The following is a 20,632-nucleotide window of genomic DNA, read 5'->3' on the forward strand; positions in this document are numbered from 1 at the left end:
AAAATTGTTATTTTTACTACCTTTCTTAATAGCAACCATGTCTACCTGTAAAGCAGGCAAGAGAATTTTGCTGTAAAGACAGCAAAACTTGTATCAGTTTAGGGAAATCTACAGGAGACATGCCAAGAGTTTGTTAAATGTCTTAAGACTGATTTTAGTAAATGATAGGCTCATGCTGACACTGGTGCTTTACAAGTTCTTATCTATAGGAATCATTAATTGAGTATTTCCTGACTGTTCTGTACCAAAATTTCCTTTCTATTTCTTCCTTCTAGAGTGGTTATACCAGGCAACTTCACATTTAAAGTATAGAAGGGCTTCTACTTTTAGTCTGTGGGAGGCTTCTGTTAAGAAGTCATATCTTACTTTTAGAGTATACATATTTAAAGGTTAAGCTGAGCCATGTTCAGTCAGAGCTTTGTCACTAACCATAGCCATGTAAGACTTGTTCTAATTTCTAAATTTTCAAAGCAGCCCCCTGGAATTAGTTGAATCATTTAAATTAGCACAAATGTCATGAGGATGTGATACAGGGAATCTAAATACAGTTGGGCTACACTTCAAACTTTGCTTTTGGAAAAGACATCTGCCTTACAGGATAAGCACTGTGATAAGTCATTGTGTGGTCCTGGACCATGTACTGTGCTGGGTGCCAGTGGGTGAGAGCCTCCCTTTCCCCACTGCCTTTGGTTTCCGGTTCAGGTGGGCAATAATCAATCGTAGCTGCTCGTTTTAGTAACACCTTCTGACCTCAGTGTTACATGCTGGATAACATGAAGTAAAACTGGATGAATGGTGTAGTCCTCATCACTCAAAAGTGTCAATTATTTCTGGGGTAAGGTAGGTTTTCCTAGTGGTGCTGCAGAATCTCCGTGTTTGGAGACTTTTAGTAGGCTCTGTGGTAACTTACTTTGCAATACCTGCAGATTTCTTTTCCCCTGTGTTTTATATTCCATAGGTCTGCAGATGCCTTTCAGTTCACTGGACAGAAAATTTACTAATAAGGATTCACTTCCTGGTGAAATATCTCCTCATAGGACTGTGAATGTTACTTAAGCTTTTATTTTAATTAGTTGTGTTGTTTTTAATGATAATCAAAATCTATTGTAAAAAGTAAAAATAGCAATTGCTTCACTGAAACATTTTAATTAAAACATTTTTGAAGTATTAGGGTTGTCACATATTCATCAGTGCTATCACAACAGTTGTGGACTCTGCTGTTTGTATACTGCTTTTAAATTTATTGTAGTTTTGATAAAGCAATGCTTTTGCACAATGGTGAGAAGGTGTGATGCCAAGTTGCTGGAGGCTTTTCTGAGAGAGAAGATTTTGAATGCTTCCAAATTAAACCAGGGTTGCCTGAGCAGTTAGTTGAACAAGTCAGAATGTCAGTAGTAACACTGAAGCAACATAAGGATTCAAATAGGTGACACCTGAAACCTTTATTCCAAAGATGCTATTTCTTTCTCTTCAAGAGTGTGAGGGCTTTTTAGAAAAACAATTGATAAGTTAGATTGTGCTTTAAAATTCATTGTTGTATAACTTCAGCACTTCAGTAGGTCACCATCTACATCCACAATTGGGCCTAATTCATATTCTTCTTATAAATGTGAGAAGATAAAATTTATATAGAGAATAAATTAATATGATACTCAGCTCTTGTTCTATTGGAACAGGGAAGAAAAACAGGAACACAAGAAACTATTGCAATAGGTTGCATTGTAAGATGATGTTATAAAAAGGTTTTCAAAAGCATTTATTGTGTGGTCCGCTGAAAATGACTGATGATTGTAGGTGTTTGGCATTTAAAGAATATTGTGAAGTAAGAAAAAAGTTTACAATTTCATTTTCTAAGTCTACAAGAAATAACTGGTACAAAAGCTTTGCTTGCTGGTACTACATTTTCACTTGTTGGGTTTTCAGATGTGGTGCCATTTTTTGGTATAGGTATTGGTATTGTTATTTTGCTGTCAGATATACTGTGAATCCTAAAATGTGCTGAGGATACACCATCTCTGTGTTTCTTCTAAGGTGCTGTGAATACCAGAAAGAGAAAAGCTGCTGTATTGGTTGACCCCAGCCCTAGAGAATCCCCCACTCTTGCATTTAAATGACTTGTTTACAGTTTTGCACACAGACCGAATTTAAGGAAACTACTAATCCTGTTCCAGAGCTTTGGGGGAAATACTTTATATGATTTAGAAGTTGTACTGTATAAAATCAATTTTATTCACTTTGTCATAAAAGCCCAGTCATCTTTCATATATTTTTGTGATCTCTCCCCCAACCTATACTTACCAAAATGGGATACTTAGTCTTGCTATGTGCTTTCTGCTAATAATTTAATCATACTGGTGTTTCAAATTTTTAATCACCCAGTACAAAGATTATTTTTGTGCTATCTAGCTGTATAATATTTTTTCATCCGTTTCTTGAGGAAACTTCTATTATTGTGCTGTTTATCCTGATAACTTTTGAGTCATATTGACCAAATTTGACCTCCAGCAAAGGTGGAGGTTTCAAAGGAAGTTAATTTGCTCTAAGTTTCAATACTACTACTACTAATTTGCCTCTTGAGAAGAGGGATCCAGAATGGTTACCTGTGCTGGAGGATGGGTTGTAGCCTGAAGCCCCTAGTCAGCTGTTGTCTTTGCCATGCTGAAAGGTGGAATGTGGCCTCAGTAGCTTGGACCAAGGATAGAGGGGTGGCATACCCAGGAGATGGGAGCTAGGAAAAGACTGAGGCATGACAGAAGGGCACACTGGCTCATTTCTGTTATTTCCATGTATCAATCAAGCTGAGTCAATTTGTCATGCTCAAAAAATGTCCAACTCCCCCCTGTCCTCCTCCCTCTCCCAGCTCACCCTACAGTTGCAGAATTGGTAGATTGTCATGTAAGGTAGCCTGAGGGTTTCACACAGCAGGACTGGCCCTTTGGCTATCTCCTGTGATTCGATCAGATTTTGTGTAGAATGAAGCTTTTTCTTCAGTCTCTATCCTTTTTTATGCTACTCCTAAGATTCTTGTCTTTCATTAAGTGCCTCTCACCTGAACATTTTATGCAACAATTCCCTTCCTTATATAATGGTTTCCATATGTTTGCTGTATCAGATTTAAATATACCATCTTTGGGCTCCATTTTGATGCCATCTGCTTTTTTGTCCTTCTTTGAAACAAGAGAGGTGTAATAAGAAAGTGGTTTTCCTTGATTATGCTCTCAGTACAAGGCAGTACTCCATCCAAAATGAAGTTTCACTGGAGGAAGGTTCGATTTTGGCTTTATTAATTCTTCAAACAAAGAGCTGTAAATATATTATTTCTTCTCCTGTACACAAAACTTTGCATTTGACTGCTCTGTGTCTTGACTTTAGCTGTGATACAGAGATATCTGTATAACATTTTTTCTTTTAGGAGAAATAAATGCGTTAAAGATGTTTTGCTCATAGGTAGGAACGTCATATTATCCAGCCTGTATGACTTCCATGTTAAACAAAATTCAGGCTCCAGGATGTTTTCTCTGAAAGGTCGTTGGAAAGGTGAGAAGCAGAGATGAAATGATATCATCTCATGTTTACATTCATTATTCAGTGCAGTCGTGGGTTGACCTACAGGAAAATAGGTCCTACATTTGAATTCCTTCATAACTTCCTAAGTCAATTGTTAATTCCTTCTGCTGGAGGGAATTTTAGAAAACCATGTAAAACTGGCAGCAATTTAGCTATTACTGTATTCAGGTTTTGAGGGCTTTTGACTATTTATATTGTGCAACACTGCAGCAGTATTGTTATAAGCAGAAGGTTAAAAAATCCTCAAAAAGTAAAACAAGTTTCTGTCATAATCTGTGCTGAATTTTTATCTAATGTGCTTTAGTTTTCTTAGAGGTTTCAACTAATCTGCATGTAATCTCTGTTGGAGGACGCTGGCGCTATGCCATACAACTAATTTTTTAATTTTCCAACATTAACTGCCCTTTTCTGTTTCTCCACCTTTTCATAATTCTGTCCATGAGCTTTTCTGTGCCTAAAATTTTCCTTAAGGCTAGAACTGACACAACTTGTTCTATTCTTATCTGTTTCTATGGCATTTCATCCTTTATTGCTTGGTATTTTCTTACACAATTTGCTATGGTTGTTATGGCAACATTAAAAATAAATCTGTTAATTTTCAAATTATATTGCTTTCAAAATGTTGTATGATATATTGGTGAGAAAGAGGTGAAATATTTTCAGCATAATAAAGCAAATTAATGTGATAAATTAATTAGCCTTGTAGTTTTGCAATGTGGCTGCTTCTAGGCAACTTATTATGCACTGTGGTTCTACTTAGGGAAGTATAGATAGAATACATTTGTTGAAGTAGGAGAAACTGTTAAATTGCTGAAAATACTCCTTTGCTATTATTATTCTAATGGCCAGGATCTGGTAATCGTGACTGGCATTCCAACAACATCATCACCAACCAGATTGGTAGGCATTTAGTTCATAATTACTAGGATTCCTTGTGTAATACAGACCATCAAATGACATAAATACACTCCTAGAATGGAAGATATTTGGAGACATTAATGTTAAAAATCAACAGAACAAGATCTTTCTCTTAGACTGTATTTAAATCAGTAAGAGATACTGATGGAGGAAAGAGGAATATGGTTTGAAATTGAAATGGGCAAGAATCTAAAACTTCTGCAAATGGAATATAAAGTCAGAATCAGTAATGAAAATGGAAGCACAGTTACTTCTTTTACAAAATTAACTGATGGGCCAGGTCCACAAATTTTTTTGTATGCAACTTTGTAATGTTGCTATTTTAAAATACCTCTTCCTAGGTTTTGGATTTTAAAAAATATTGTGAAGTCATTATTTGCATTTTGTGTCTTTTAATGGAGCCTTTGGTGAATTTGACATTCATTGCGACAAATTATTTTTTTACATTTTCTCTAATGTATTTGATTTTACAGCATTGTCAATTCTCATAGTTTATACAGTATTTGTACTTTCAACTTCACGCACGTAGGTGTGTGTGTGAGATGAAGTTAGGACTATTATAATGAAAACCTTACCTTTTCAGTGATGTCAAAAAACCCAACAAGACATTGCTTTCTTCATGTCTATAGCATTCTTAAATTACTAACAGAATTTCTGTGGTGATAGGGTGTTGGGACATCTAGACTTGGATTGCACTCTGATTTCAGACTGTAAGAATGCAAGTTTTTTAGACATTAAACAGAAAAAGTATCATTTTTCCTCCATCAGATCTGAGCTGGCATTACGTTTCTTCAAGAAAAAATAATTGGTTAGTGGGTCCACTACTCAATATGTGGTGTAGTTCAACCAGGCAGTTTGTATTCAAAACCATGGCTGCTTTTCAGAAGATGGTGGCTTAATGCCAAAAGCAACTTCTCTGTCACTGATAGAATGCACCCAGAAAATAATTTGAGTTTCAAATGAAAACACATCTCTCTCTTTGGGTGACAAGGGGAAATGATACTGGGGATTCTTTAAATAATTACATTTTTGAGGCTCTTAGCATTTGCTGCTATATGTTAATGTCAGGTTTTAAAATATCTGAGTTTTTCTCTTTGTGATGGGATGTAGAAGTTGTAAAGATACTCATGATTCCTTCCTTTTGCATTCCTGCATCCTACTGGCACATAAGATGAATTTCTTTTGTATCAATTCCATGATGTATGCTGTACATTTACTTCTTTCTGAGGGTAGGGTTTTTTTCACAGTAAATCCTAGTGTTCATGTCCAGACTTGTGCAATAACTGGAACAAGAAATAACCCATGTGCATTGTTAAATTAATATTTAAAGTCCAGGACAGATAGGCAGTCTTTTGACACTTACATTTCTTGCCTCTGTTTAAGCTCATGCATATCCATCAGATCTGTTGGTGATAAGGGAGTTATTCACCCTCTTTTTATTCTTACAGACTGAACAATGACTCTAAATACATGACCAGTCCTATAAATTTGTACTTTGTCTGTCTTCAGTGTTGTATCTCTGAATGCAGGATACTATTCAAACTGAGGAATAGATGTTCTGTAAGCAGAAACCCCAGTGATGTATTCTAACTAAATTTTGAGGGCATTAAATAACCTCAGAGTTTGTATTTTCATCTTTTATTTTGGAAAGGCACTGCTATGAAGATGGTCAAAGCTACTGAACTGCTTTTACAAGGCACTGCACACTGAAATACACTTTTTGGCTTTTAATCATACTTTTATTTAGAGCTGAGCCTGTGAATTGTATAGCAACTGACTGCATTGAGCATGGATTTTGTTTGAGTACTGACACCTTGCATTGGAGGAATGCATTTTTCTAGCTCACATTTTTCGTATGCTTTTTGTGTGGTCTAGGAATGTGCTGCATGGGAGTTCACATTATTTCCTGCCCTGATAGTTAAGTTTGGAAATAATATAGGTGATGCCTTTGCTTCTACTTCAGTTTCCAATCTGTAAACACAAAATCAATTCTAAAACCTGGATTGAATTCCCAACAGTTTTTCTTGAGATGTTTCTAAACTAGAAGCTACAGACACTAGAAGTTTACCAATGTTCTGCACTTGAACATTACCAGCGTTTTCAATGTTGATATACTTTGCAATGGATAAGATTTTATGATTATTTTCTTTTTCTTTATGGAAAAAGAAAATGGATTTTTAAGTCTAGAAAATTGAGCCCTTAATTGAACCCTAGATAATCATTCCAGAGATGGGTTGGAATACCAGCAGAGAGGCCAGAAAGATTCAGCTGAGATGTGTTTCACATGATGAGGGTTTGCAGAGCTCGTACCATTCCTGAGTTTGGGCTATGTCATCATCATCATTCACTCCTGAGGTGCAGGAGGGGAGTGGTGAGCCTTCTAAATTTGAATGGGGATTCAAGAACAGCATTGGCACAAAAGCTTGTACAGTACCTGTTAGCCTTAAGTAGTGAGTCAAAACTCTATCTGCAGATTATGAAAAACCCAATTGAATAAACTAGTGTTGCTCTGTTGTCTGTGAGAAGGCAAATAGATAAATATTCTCTGGATCTTCCTAGGAGAGAGTTCTGTGAAGGTAAGAAAGGGCTGTGCTAATTGTTGGCTTGATCACACTGATGTTTGAGTCACAGACAAAATGTTTGATAATAAAATATTTCTTTGGCACATGATTTTGGCAGTTCTGGACTCAGTAAATGAATATGCCACTGAATCGTTGAATCTTAGTGAATAACTGTAGTTTCTAAATTCATAGAGAATGAGCATCACACTTCTCACAAAGGTGGATTGTGTTTTAGAGACTAGATTTAGATTATGGTTATGTGTACTGTTCAGTGTCTGGATTCCCTGGATTTCTTGTTCATTAAGATGAGTGGTCTGTTTTTTTTAATTTAGCATTGCTTTTAGTTGTATGTAGGTACATGGAACTCTTGATTAATGTGTGCTGACGTGATAGATTATCAGTGATTATCATGTTCTGTATTTTTGGGATATTTTTTTTGTATATTATTTGCAATAGAGTGGTCTACTACATGTTTGTAAAAAAAGAGATCCTGTATATTATTTAAAAGCTGCTAGCTAAGTGGTGTTATTCATAGATTATCCCTTTCTGTATTTGTTCACTTATTTTAGATTTAATTTAGTCTGGATTAAAAGCAAGCCAGTAGATGTCTGCTAGATTTAGCCCATCATGCAGTGGATTTCATCAGGTTCATTGATAGTGTTTATTTATTATGTGTTTTCCAAGTATGGGGCTGGTGCATTTTGACAAAAGAAAAACCAAATCCACCTTAATGAACCAGCTGAAACTCTGTAGTGCCTGATTGGTATGATTTATAGATAGGCAGCATTGGAAACAGTTAATAAACTATTGTTTTGGTGTAAAGAGATTTTTTAAAATCTGCTCAGTTCTTAAGCCTGAACAATTTAAATCAATTTTCATAACACTAAAACTTCTGTCAGCAAATGAGATCTCCATCCCCTGTGATTCAGGAAGCTGCTGAATGCCATGCAGGAGTGGAACAGTACCATTCATCTTTGGGTATGCCATGGGCCAGGATGCTGCTACTGGGCACCCACATCTTTTAGGAGAACTGTGAACCACATCAAGCTAAATACTGTGAACCACACCAAATTAAATAGTAGTCAAGTAGTTCTGGCAGGGGAAAAAGGATTTCCAGAAAATGTTTAAGGAAGGAATAAAGAACTTTTGAGGAAATGTGTCTCAACACATTCTTTAAAAGCCAACAGTGCTTCTCTTTGATCTTTTAAGTTGTACAGAAAAGAAAGCTTGGTGCTGTCTGGCAAAGATGCTACAGGCTGGGGGATTGATTCTACCCTTGCAGTTCACTGCAGTCAGAACCTATGTGCAGCATCCATGGGCTCTGTGTTGGTGTTTAAGCATGCTCGATGTGCTTGGCTGTCATCCTCCTCCAATCCCTCTCCCAAGGTAACCTGCAGGCCTTCCTGAGGCAGGGTTCTCCTCCCTGCTAACAGAGATTAACAGCTCAGTTAAATCTTTCTGCTTAGCCCAGTCTTTTTTGAGTTGCTGCAAGTTCAGATTCCACAATTTCTGAGGTTTTGCAGGCCTCTTTCAACTGATGCCTCAGTTTTCTTTGGAGTTTTTTGCTGCCTTTGCTGTATTTTCTTCCTTCTTCCAGTGATTAATGAACCTGGCATTTGTTGCTCATAAATTGCCCTGAGTTTTTGGACTATAGGATGACTTCCAGAAACCTTTCTGCATGAAATAAACCCCAGCAAACAATATGTCTATCATTTTTACATTTATTTTAGATAATTTGTTATTCCTTGGTCCTTTCTGAATTAGCTGTTCTAAACTAAACTGAATTTTTTTCCTTATAAAGAGTATAGCTAAGTCAAGGTTTCCCAGCAAATAAGATACAAATTCGTGTGCACGTTTTGGGTTTGGGGGTTGAGTGTCTCTTCCAACAGACTTTTCCTGTTAGGAATATTTAGTTTTGTTGGTTTAGTTTTGATTATCAACCTTTTATGCTTCTCAGGAGATTGGGATTCTCATGTATTATCCCTCAGTAGGACACTTAAGGTTTGATGTTTAAAATTCTTTTAGCCTCTTACATTGCTCTTCAGGTTAAATGCTTTTCTCAGTCTGAGGGTTATTGCTGTGCATGCATTGTGTGTCAAAACTCACTATTAAATGAATTTCCATATTTCTTTCTCTTTTACAAATAATCTTAAATGGACTATTGAGGAAAAATAGCTTTAAAATACATCATTATGTATTCAATGATTTTTAGATTTTTAATACAGCTTTTTTTAACCTCAGGGCTTTTACTTCAAGTTACTTATGTCTTTACTTTTCACTATATCTTTGTATTTACAAAATACTTTAGCAAAACTAGGAGCATCTTTCATTTTTTAATTTATTTTTGCAATGTTTTGGTGTCTTCAACAAATGGGGTTTTTCAAGTGTTTCTCATCCCTAATAGCTTATATCTTTGTTCTTAATACAGCATGCACATATGTGTAGACGAGTAGAATTTTACAAAAATAAAATACTGTTCTTTTCTGAATATTTTTTAATGCTCTTTTTATGGAAGAATCAGATGTCCGGGAGGCAGTGGCTTAACATGCAAAAGCTTTTGGATATGAGGGCAACATTTGGGTTTATGAAGCTGAATGACAGCTGCAGTAGCTGAAATGTGATATTTCAAGGACACTGTAAGATACCTGCTGATGGCTGAGCTCAGGATGAAGGATTATTTAGAAGCACTTGCCCTGGAGAGCTATAGATTAATAAAGATAAAATGCTTTTAACTTTTTGATGCTACTTACTTGCTATGCTAAGAGCTTTAAATAAAGAGTCCCTCCTCCTTTTAAACCTTTATATCCTTGCTTGGTAACATTTGAAAGGATGTTTCGGGTGTTATTTTAGGTGTTTTGTTTTTTTTTTGGTTTTTTTGGTTTTTTTTTTTTTTTTGCAAAAGCTGAAGGGGCTGGGGGGGGGAATCCTGCATAGTTTTAGATCAGGTGTAGTAGCTACTTTGCCATCAACACTGTGTGGATATATTTGTAAGAAGTTTATACAGCATGGTGAGTATCCAGATGGAGTGTTTTTCCTCATCTTTAGCTTATTTACTCTGTTGGGAGCTTCTGTAAACATTTGTAGTATTCTTCAGGACAAACTGTACAATTAAACTTGAGATTCCTGGTATAGAAAATCACAGGATATAAAAAGCCACCAAGATTTTCTCTAAGGGATTCCAAACTGTGAATTTTTGCCTGTGATACTCTAAAAGTAGTTTTTAAAATGTCTGTGATGGATGATGAAATTCTAAAGAGAAGGTGATAGCAAATTAAAGTGTCATGCGTCAGTAGACCCTAGCATGTAGTGTAACAACACACCCTTTGTAAATGGCATGGGAAAGAGAGACACATTTATTTTTTACATTTTCTATGAGATACTAAGGATTTGACCTTGAAGATACTTATAATGGATGTTTACTGGCTACAGAGTTTTTGAGATACATTGCTTCAGTTTATTTTCCCATGTTCAGACTCTTTCATGGTGCTCTATTTCTATTAGTGAGAACTATATGCCTAAATAGCTCCAAGAACACCACATGCTATAGTAGGTAAAACTGATATAAACTATATTTGAAATGCTTAGGATATGATAAAGCATCAATGCACACTGCCTTACTGTTTTGTCAGGAACTGGGTAATATTGCAGTAGACATTATTGCTAATTTTACACTGCTGTTCATGATAAGCTCTGCTTTTCCTTAGATTTCAGTTCCAATAATAAGGATTGCTCATTGAAGTTTTTGACTACTAGATTTTTTTCCCCCTGAGCTTTTTAACCTTTTTAATTGCAGAAATATTTAGATTTTATCTGCATCCTGATGACTTAGAAATTAATGGGAAAATAAAAAGACACTTCCCTTCTCTTAAAAACATCTTATTTTAGGAATCTATTTTTAAGGATAATTTAATGAAAATAGATGACTCAGCTCATAATTTTTGAATTTTAGTACTGGCAGTATTTAAAGTGCTCAAAGGAGAGCCCTGAGTGCTATTCAAAAAAGCATGCAGATGACAGTATGAACTAATGCTGCAGAAAAGTTTGTTTTGTTCCTAGTGGTGATTTCTATTGAAATGTCACTTTCTATGAAGCTGATAAAAGTCTCCTAGAGCTGAAAAATATTGATGGTACTGACTAAGATTTAGCTTTGTGTTGCTAAAATTACGTTCAGCTTTAATGTTAGAGCAGAGAGAATTCTATTAGTAAAAATAGGAATTAATAATGGAGAAGTTAAATACAATTTTATTCCTAGAAAAACAGTTTAAAAATACATTACCTTCTCTATCTTTAATTTTCTCTTATATGTGCAGTTAGGAGGATGCTTAGGGTGCTTATTTTATGCCCCAAGATGCTTAAGGTTACTGCAGTCCTGTGGAATGAACTTTGGCTTTGGACAGTTGTCAGTCCTTCTCTCCTATAAATTGTTACAGTAAATAAGTTCCTTTTTATATTTGTATAACTTTGTGCATTGCCACAAGCATTCTTGCTCTTCAGACACCCTGAAATAAACGCCCTCATTCCATTCCCCATCCCAGTTTTTCTCAAGACTGATTTGCAGTGACAGCAGGGGTGGGGATGGCAACAAGTCAGAGCTCTGCTGTGTGGCCAGTGGGTGCCTGAGACAGCTCATCCTCACCTGGCACTGCTTAGGCAGGGTCAGCAGGATTTGCTGTGTAAGCAGACATAAAGCAGTTCTCCTCCTGTTGCTGCCTGGAAGCAGCTGAACAGACAGCAGTAGCTGGGGAGTATTTCCTTGCACACAAGTGTGTGACAATGTTTTCACTATTGAGATTCACAGATTTTGGATGTGAATTCGTAGTAGAGATAAATTGGGCAGAAAGGCCTACCTTGTACCTTTTGGATTCTGACCCAAGTTTAACTTTTTATACCAGTAAAAAAAAGGAGTTTGAAGTGGAGCTCATTCCACTAGAGAAAAGAAAACTCTGCTTGACAGAGGGAAGTGAATAGCTGGACAGAAAAGTTTCTGTTATCTTAACAGAAGATAACACACAAGAAAATCCAAGATATGCACTGGTTAAATCTTAGAAGGTGCTGTGGACAACCCCCTTTTGCAATTGCCATTGATGCAATAATTGTTGTTAGCCATTCTGTTGATCATACTGTAGGAATTGCTAGCAGATGGGAAAATAGATGACTCAGAATATAGTATTAATAATCCATATTTTTTAATCAAAGGCCCCTAATAGGCATGTTGCATGTAAGACTCATTTAAGCAGTTGCTAGGAAGAATTTGTTTTTTCAAGTAAACACAACAAACTTGATAGAGATTACTTTTTGGTTGAATATCTGTTTTCTTAAAAATTTAAACCCTGAAAATGCATTTGCTTGGTTTTGGTGCACAAGCTTAATAGCAGTATTTCATAATTTACTTTGATAGACTGGAGGTTTGCAATGGTAACTCATGCATTATGGAATTAATAATGGAATCTACTTTTATCATATTGAAAACATGATTGGCATAGAGGTTTTATTTACTTCTCTTGCTGTCCAGAATGGATTAAGATTATAGTGTTCTACATCCACCACAACTTTGGCTTCCACCCCCTGAAAAGTTTGGATGGCTACAGATATGAGTTGGCCAAGTGTGCCTATGGAGTTCCAGACCCCCTCACTTTAATCCATGGACTGCAGGTACCACCAAGTATCTCAGATACTTGGTCCATCCGTCTGGCTCCTATGCTGGACACGTGTGGGATCCAGCAGTCAGGACTTACATTGTACTCTTTGACTTCACCACTTCTGAGAGTCCATTTTTGATTGTACTTTATGTCCTTCCTTCTGAGCTTATTGCTCAGAACTCAGGTCTGTAGACAAGAATGCACACCTATTTTCCAAGTGCCCCTTTTGGCCAGAATTTTGACAAGGATTGTAAAAAAATATGTAATACACAGTGTGGGTCCTCCTGCAGGCAGTAGTATTGATTGCAAGTAATTATTCTTTGGTTTGCTGAAAATAGTGATCCAAATAAACCTAGTCCATATGGGATGCAAGAAGTTAGACCAAAAGACAAAAAAAGTAAAACTTGTTGCACTTCCCTTGCAGAAGTTTGGTTCTGGGAGGTGAGTGCATCACTATGTGAGAGAAAAGTTCCTTGTGTCTCACTGAGGACACATAAAAAAACCAGTCACCTGAAACCAGTAATGACCAGAGTAAGAATGTATTTGGCATAGGTGTATTGTGTTTGTGTGGCCAGGTTTTGGTAGCTGGGTGGCTTCTGTGAGAAGCTGCCAGAAGCTTCCCCCATATCCAGCAGAGCCAGTGGCAGCCAGCTCTGGACCTGCTGCTGGCCAAGGCCGAGCCAGTCAGGAATGGTGGTAACATCTCTGTGATAACATATTTAAGAAGGAAAATAAAGGTATTGCCAGTGGTAATTGTGGCCAGAGAGGAGCAGAGTAAGATTGTGTGGGAGCAACAACTCTGCAGACACCAAAGTCATGGGAGAAGAAGTGAGGGAGGAGATTCCAGCTCCAGGCGCTGGAGCTGAGGTTCCCCTGCAGCCTCTGGTGAGGCAACTGTGCCCCTGCAGTTCACAGAGGTAGATGGCAATGCAGAGATCCACCTGCACCCTGTGGAGAGCACGGGGATGTTGGAAAGGGATCTGTGAATCTGTGGGAGGCCTGTGCTGGAGCTGGCTCCTGGTGGGGACCTCCAGACCTGTGGAGAAAGGAGCCCATGCTGGAGCAGGTTTCCTGCTAGGACTTGTGATCCTGTGTGGTACCCATGCTGGAGAAGCCTGTCCTGGAAGGCCTACACCTTGTGCAAGAGTGACTCACATTGCAGCAGTTTGTGCAGACTGATGCCCATGGGATGGACTCACATGGGGGAAGTTTATGAAGGACTGTCTCCCGTGGGAGGGACCCCACACTGGAGCAGCAGAAGGACACCTCTCCCTGAGCAGCAGCAGAAGCAACATGAGATATACTGATCAAAACGTCCATTCCCTGTCTCCCTCCACTGGTGGGGGAAGGACATACAGCTGGGAAGGAGGGAGGGGTGGAGGGAAGGTGTTTCTATAGTCTGATTAACTGAGGAAAGATGTTTTAACAGAAGTCCAATTGACTTCTTGTTATCCTGCTCTGATTTAGTTATAAGTAAATTTAATTAGCATCCCTGATTCAGTTCTATTTGGCCCATGATAGAATTTGGTGAGTGGTCTCTCCCAGACCTTATCTCAGCTCGTGAATCTTTGTTACATTTTCTCTCTCCTGTCCAGGTGTGGGAGTGACAGAGCAGCTTTAGTGAGTTCCTGGCATCCAGACAGGGTCAGCCCACTAAAACAAGAAGTGTTCTTCTGATGACATGCTAATTTGTATTCAGCAAACCTTGCATGATCATGCTGGATTATTTTAAACTCCTGGAGTGATCAGCAGTGGCTCCTGCCACCTTCCCACAAGGGCAGCATGCCTGTCTGTGGAGCACTTGTAGCTCTGACCTGTGCTCTGATGGCAACTGGAACACTTCATGCCTGGAGCTTCCTCAACTTTTGGATTTTTACTGTATCCCAGTGTAATGAGGACAGTCACATTAAAAAAAGCTTGCTAATGATTCCTTATCTGTTCTGCTCCTTTTTAACATCTACATGTGGCCTTTCCTGGAAAAGCCTCTAACCTATTACAAATAAGTTGAAAAATGAGCAAGAAGGAATTAAATTATTAGTGTCCTATTTGCTGGAAGTTTGAGATAAAGTGTACTATGTTTCCAGACTTACTGGTCTCCCAAGTGTGTGGCTGAGTTGCCTTTTCCAAAGATAATAACTGAAAATTGTAGTTCAGTTAGAAGGTTAGTTATGCTTTTATTGTATTTGTCCCATCTTAGGTTGGTACTGGTGGAAGATACTTCAGCCCCTTGGGAACTTGGGTTGATGGAACTCCTTCCTGAAAGTTTGCCTTCCACCAGGATTTCCCCCCGGATCAGGGAGAGGAGAAGGTGGAGGCAGGAGCTGCTGGCACTCAGCTTGCAGCACTGGGAGCTTTTGTCCCATAAGGATGACTGTTGTCTGGTCTCTTCATAGGCAAAGTTGATTTCCCTTGCCGTAACAAAGCAGAGAATTTCAGTGAGGCTTCTTTGCCTGTGACTGTGTCTTGAGAATATATTAGCTTTGAGGAGAAATTATTTAATGTCATCTGGCTCTGGCGTGGTTTGACTTCCTTGTTTGATTTGCTTCCCTTATGCATTGTATCTCTCTTTAATGAGTAGGTTAACAAATACACTTTAAGGAGAAAAGTTTTATCATTGTACACCTAATCTTTCTTCTAGAAAACTGGGTAAGTGTACTCACTCTAAAAGGCTGTGTCTGTGTGTGGCATTGTAAGTTGGAGTTTGGACTATTGCTTTCCCAAATCCCAAATGTGATTATCTGGTGAAATAAAGGGTCCCAGTGAAGGCAAATGCTGCTATCAGAAACTCCATTAAGACCTCTGTCTTGGAAGTGGCCCTTCATGACACTAATTACTGTCTCTTGTGTGGTTGTGGGTGTTGGATCTCTGAAAGGACACGATTCAGTCCATTACACGGAGTGGCAGAAATGGAATTATCTGTTATTGTCACACAAATGCTATCCTGATTACAAATGTAATTGTAACAATTTGTTACAGTTAACAGCTTTTAAAAAGCTACTGAAATGTAAATCCTTTCAGAATTCCTGTAGCTTGTGCTACTGACTGCTTCCCTCTCCCTCCCATTAATGCCAGTAGCCCCAGTAGTTACTGCTACAAGCTACTTGGTGAATTATTTATGGCAGTTTAAATTGGAAACTGTTTGCAAGTGGAAGTGAATGAATGCTGAGCTCTATTGCTTTAAGAATTTGAACCAAAATATTTATTCATGCAGGGCAATAAATTACATAGGAGTAATGAAATATCTTGTTTGAGATATTTCTACACATATTATTTGATATATTTGCTGTTGCATTCAGTGTTTGGATTATTGCAGGCTTTTAGGGTTTTGAGGTAATACCTATAGCACAGACAGAAGTCAAAGAAATACATTTTTTAATTTGTCAAGGAAACGTATGTGCACAGACACACACACATAATTTCCCAGATTGAGCTATGGCTGAATAAGTGGTTTTCTCATTTGATGCCAGATAGGTGAGACCTTCCTAACTCTTCTGTTTTCTCCCACTTCCTTCCTTTAAATGTCCTGAGTATCAGCTGTTCATATAGATGAGTACTGTGGCTATCTGGATCTCCTGGGAGACATGTCTGAGATAATTCTGAAAGTTTCTTGGTCTCTGGCTTAAAAAACTAATTTTCTTTGTATTTTAATATTCATCCCAGCTGTCTGTGATCTTTAAAGAGTAGTTAATTCTGTTTTCTGGCTCAGTTTCTTGATTGAAATTTAAATAAAAACTCACCCACCACATTCTTCTCTGCTAATTTATGAAAAAATGTTTTTCAGAGCAGAATAATTATGTAATTACATCAGTTGGAGTCTATTCTGTGCCGTTTAAGCTTGATGTCTACAGTGGTGACTGAGAGTGAATAAGTGGCTGTCCAGACTGGCCAAGAGTGGGTAGGGACTTCATCACTGGCAGTTCTCACAAAACACGCACACAAGATTATTCAGTGTCTGCCTTAGGCATTTGCTGGTCTGTGGAGCCCCAAATGCATTATTCCTGTCACACGTGCTAAATACATTATTTCTGTCACACGTGGGTTTATTGCTCCTTTCATCTGTGCTCTGTTGGGATCAGTTAAGCAGTGGAGTTGGCACTGACATCTCTTCCCATTATACTTAAAGTCTCTGACACTTAACTCCTCTAAGAGAATATCTTCATGGAAAAGTGCATCATATGCTAGTTACATATATCAGTAAGCTAAAAATTAAATAGAATAGTGCAGGGTTTTAATCTTTTCTTCCTCTGAAAATGGAAAGGTGTTCTTCTGCAAAATTCTTGGTGAGTGAGGAATTCCTTTCCCCTATCTTTTTTTATATGTTAAATGGGAGGAGTGCAATAAAATGGATGATATTTGATGCGTTGGGAGGCAACTCTTTCCTTCATAAGGAGAAGAAGAGTCTTTGGAAGAAAGCAAGGAAGGGCAAACAAAGTGTCATAAGGAGGGCAGCAAAGAAGGTGGTGAAGGGTCTGGAGGGGAAGCCATATGAAGAACATCTGAAGTCTCTTAGTCTGTTCAGCCTGGAGGACACTGAGGGGAGATCTCATTGCCATCTACAACTTCCTCATGAGTGAAAGAGGAGGAACAGGCACTAATCTCTTCTTTGTGGTGCCCAGTGACAGACTCGAGGGAATGGCCTGAAGTTGTGTCAGGGGAGGTTTAGGTTGGACATTTCAAAAGGTTCTTCACCCAGAGGGTGGTTGGGCACTGGAAGGGCTCCCCAGGGAAGTGATCACAGTACTGAGCCTGAGTTAAAGAACCACTTGAACAATGTTCCCAGGCACCTGATATGGGACTCTTGGGGCTATTCTGTGCAGGGCCAGGAATTGGACATTGATGATCCTTGTGGGTCCCTTCCAGCTTGGCATATTCTGTGATTCTGTAAGACCAACATTGCTGAGCACATCTGAAGGCTCATACAGATCTTGGGATCTTTAGTCCTCAAAGATATTTTGACATGTGGGGTTTAATCCCCTTCTTCATTAGGAACCTTATGGTTAAAATTATGTTGCATGAGAATGTGCATCTTTTCCATATGCTCTGTTTCGCATTTCTGATATGCCCACTCTCTTTATTATGACTTTAAATTATTTGTTTACTATGTGCAGTGTAGTCTGTTAGTGGAAGTCATAATGCTAGGGTTTGAACTCTATGTAGCAAGCAGTATGTGTTGCTAATTTATGTGCCTCAATTGCTGATAAAAATAAAGATCAAAAGTAGCAGTTAATTCCTCAGGGAAAACAGATCAGATTGTGTTGATAGAAGCCTGCCCTAGATTCATGAATGAAGCATTGACTCATTGGCAGTTGATTCAGAAAAGTTTGGGTTTTTTTACTCATGAGTTAGGTACTGTGCTTGTTTGCTTGTTTGCAATGTCAGATCATTTGCAAACAAAATAAAGATTATCCCTTTTGTAAGAGGAAATTATATGTGCTATTTTAAATTTGCTGACTGTTTTCACGCTGGTGAATAATGTGACTGAATGGCACATGGGCAATTCTAACAAAAGAAAAATGTAGAATGGCACTAAATTACATCAGGAAAAAAACACATAGGCCAGACAAAGAACACATTTTAAATGCAGATGATTCCATGCAATAGCAGGTGGAGCATATTATATTTATATATTTATATATTTATATATTTATATATTTATATATTTATATATTTATATATTTATATATATATATAGTGCCCAACATGCCCCAGTATCTGATAAGACTCCAGCCTTTGCTGGCAGCAGCAAGTAAGGCAGTGAAGTAATTTATGTGTTGTATGATCACTCACTTGAAATGAGTGCAATGTAATGGACTGTTAAACATTCTGAGAAAATATTTTTGAGAGAAAATAACTTGGTCAAAGGTAACTCCCATGAATTCAGGAAATTATTTAATGTATTACTTAAAACACTGTTATTTGTTTTGAGTAGTTCTAACAGCAGTCTGTTGAGGAAGATGCCTTGTCCTTCTTATCAGAAAGTACTCCTAAATATCTCTCAAGAATATTACTTACAGCAGCAGTGTATTTTTCAGGCTTCTATATGAAGTTCAATAAGAAGTACTTGATTATGCAATATAAGTTATATATATGAAGTGTATATATATATGTTTGTATTCTGTGGCATGCTTTTTTCAGCCTAATGAGTTAAACTCCAGTCTTGTATTTATTTGTGATTTATTTGCAAGGTTTGCTAAGGGTTTTTTTTTATTTTCAATTAAATGTACTATGTGTGTTTGCTTTCATAGGCTGTTATTTACTGTGGAGCACAGTAAGGCTTTTGGCTTTATCAACAGTTATATCCATATGTATACATATGCTCCAAGTGTGTAAAAACCCTGCAGCTGTAAATTAAAGGTTTATGAAAGGCAATGATTTTCTTTTTTGTTGAAAACAGTTTCTAATATTTTTGTGGAATTGTTTTTGTTGTTTTGCAGTTAAAAAATCTGAGTTTAGAAGAATTACAGATGAGACTAAAGGCTTTGGACCCTATGATGGAACGAGAAATTGAGGAGCTTCGTCAGAGGTACACTGCAAAGAGGCAACCTATCCTAGATGCAATGGATGCAAAGAAACGGAGGCAGCAAAATTTCTGAGTTTGTTTTCCTTTCAAACATAATGCTAGGAGTCAGTGTGGACACTGGTAGCTTTGTAAGCCAGAAGGAATTTGATTATGAGAGTTTTCAAAAATCCAATCTGTTAAATTTTCCTTCATCAGCAGTGACAATTGCAGCAGTCATGAATATTCATATGGTGTTCTGCAAAGGCAGCAAAACACTTTACCACTTGTTTGCATTTTCAGATGTTTAATGTAATAGAAGTTTAATCTGTTACTTCCCAATCTTTTTCAGGTGGGTAGTGGTAACTTGGTGTTGTACATTGGGAGTTGTGTTTTGGAGCACCTGGAATGTTTTCTTGATTGTGCAACACTACCGAGCCTTATATTACAATGTATTTTTCTCCCACATAGTAGCATATTTATTATGTAATCTTTGGTTATCTTATTTATTTTATGCCTGTTTTCTGTTGGGAAGTATTAGAATAATACTGTGGAGAGCAGAGTCAAATTAGATAAACTTGCTATTGTAGTATAATGAAAAGCTGCTCACCACTGTAGTATCTTTTAAAACTCCAAATTCAACACATATCCTGATTCAGGACAGCACTTGAACATGTATCCAGTCCATTCATAGCAGTAAAATTTAGGAATAAAGTAAGTAATAGGCACATGTTTTTCTGCTCTCCTGAATCAGGGACTGTTGTACAGTACAGTTGTTACACTACAGAGCATTCTTTGAGAGAGGATTTCTGTCATTTGTACGCACACTAAGTGAGCTGTCATTAAACAAGAAAACAAGTGCCTAATCAGTTTTAATTTTTGTTATTCAGGAGAAGCAATACTTACAGTCACTCCTTAAGTGTAAACTTCCAATTGCTATTGCAATTCTGACCAGTATAAACCTCTATTTTGCACGGTAGTTTTATAATGAAGTAACAGCTACACTTTCTGGATATGTTTTTTGTTTAATTTGGGGTTTTTTTAATCACTGTTTTGAGGGGAGAGGGGAATTATTAGTGCTTTGGGGTTTGTTTGTTTTCATATTGTAGCTACAAAGGGATAGTAATTTAAAAACCAAAGAAAATAAATTGAATACTTATATTTAATAAGTACAGAAAAGAAGCAACATTTAATAGTTTTCTGGGGGTTTGTCCTGCAATTGCTAAACATTCAAAATTCCTATAGTCTTCTGTTGGTAGATTTTGGGGACTCAGAAATGCAGGACCAAGCTCTTAATAGCTTTTTATAAGTTCTTGTCTGGTTTATGTTGTGGAATATCTATTGGTAGAATTTACAACGTTGTAAGATATATTTCAGACTTCGCAGAAAATGTGATCCACTCTCTAAACAATCTGCTGTGTTCTGTATTGAAATCTTTACTATCATTGCCT

At 37.4% G+C, this 20,632-nt stretch overlaps 1 protein-coding gene across 1 annotated transcript in view; it reads left to right on the top strand.

Annotated features, from left to right (window-relative positions):
• Nucleotides 1-19,605, top strand: part of STK3 (serine/threonine kinase 3) — a 126,887-nt gene extending 107,282 nt beyond the window's left edge. Inside the window, exon 11 of the mRNA XM_066565023.1 lies at nucleotides 19,120-19,605. Within this exon, the coding sequence (XP_066421120.1) occupies nucleotides 19,120-19,278 (159 nt within the window). The 3' untranslated portion in view covers nucleotides 19,279-19,605. The remainder of the gene's footprint in view (nucleotides 1-19,119) is intronic.
• Nucleotides 19,606-20,632: the final 1,027 nt, after the last annotated feature.

Source organism: Molothrus aeneus, chromosome 1 (assembly GCF_037042795.1).
Source record: "Molothrus aeneus isolate 106 chromosome 1, BPBGC_Maene_1.0, whole genome shotgun sequence".
Classification (NCBI taxonomy): Eukaryota; Metazoa; Chordata; class Aves; order Passeriformes; family Icteridae; genus Molothrus; species Molothrus aeneus.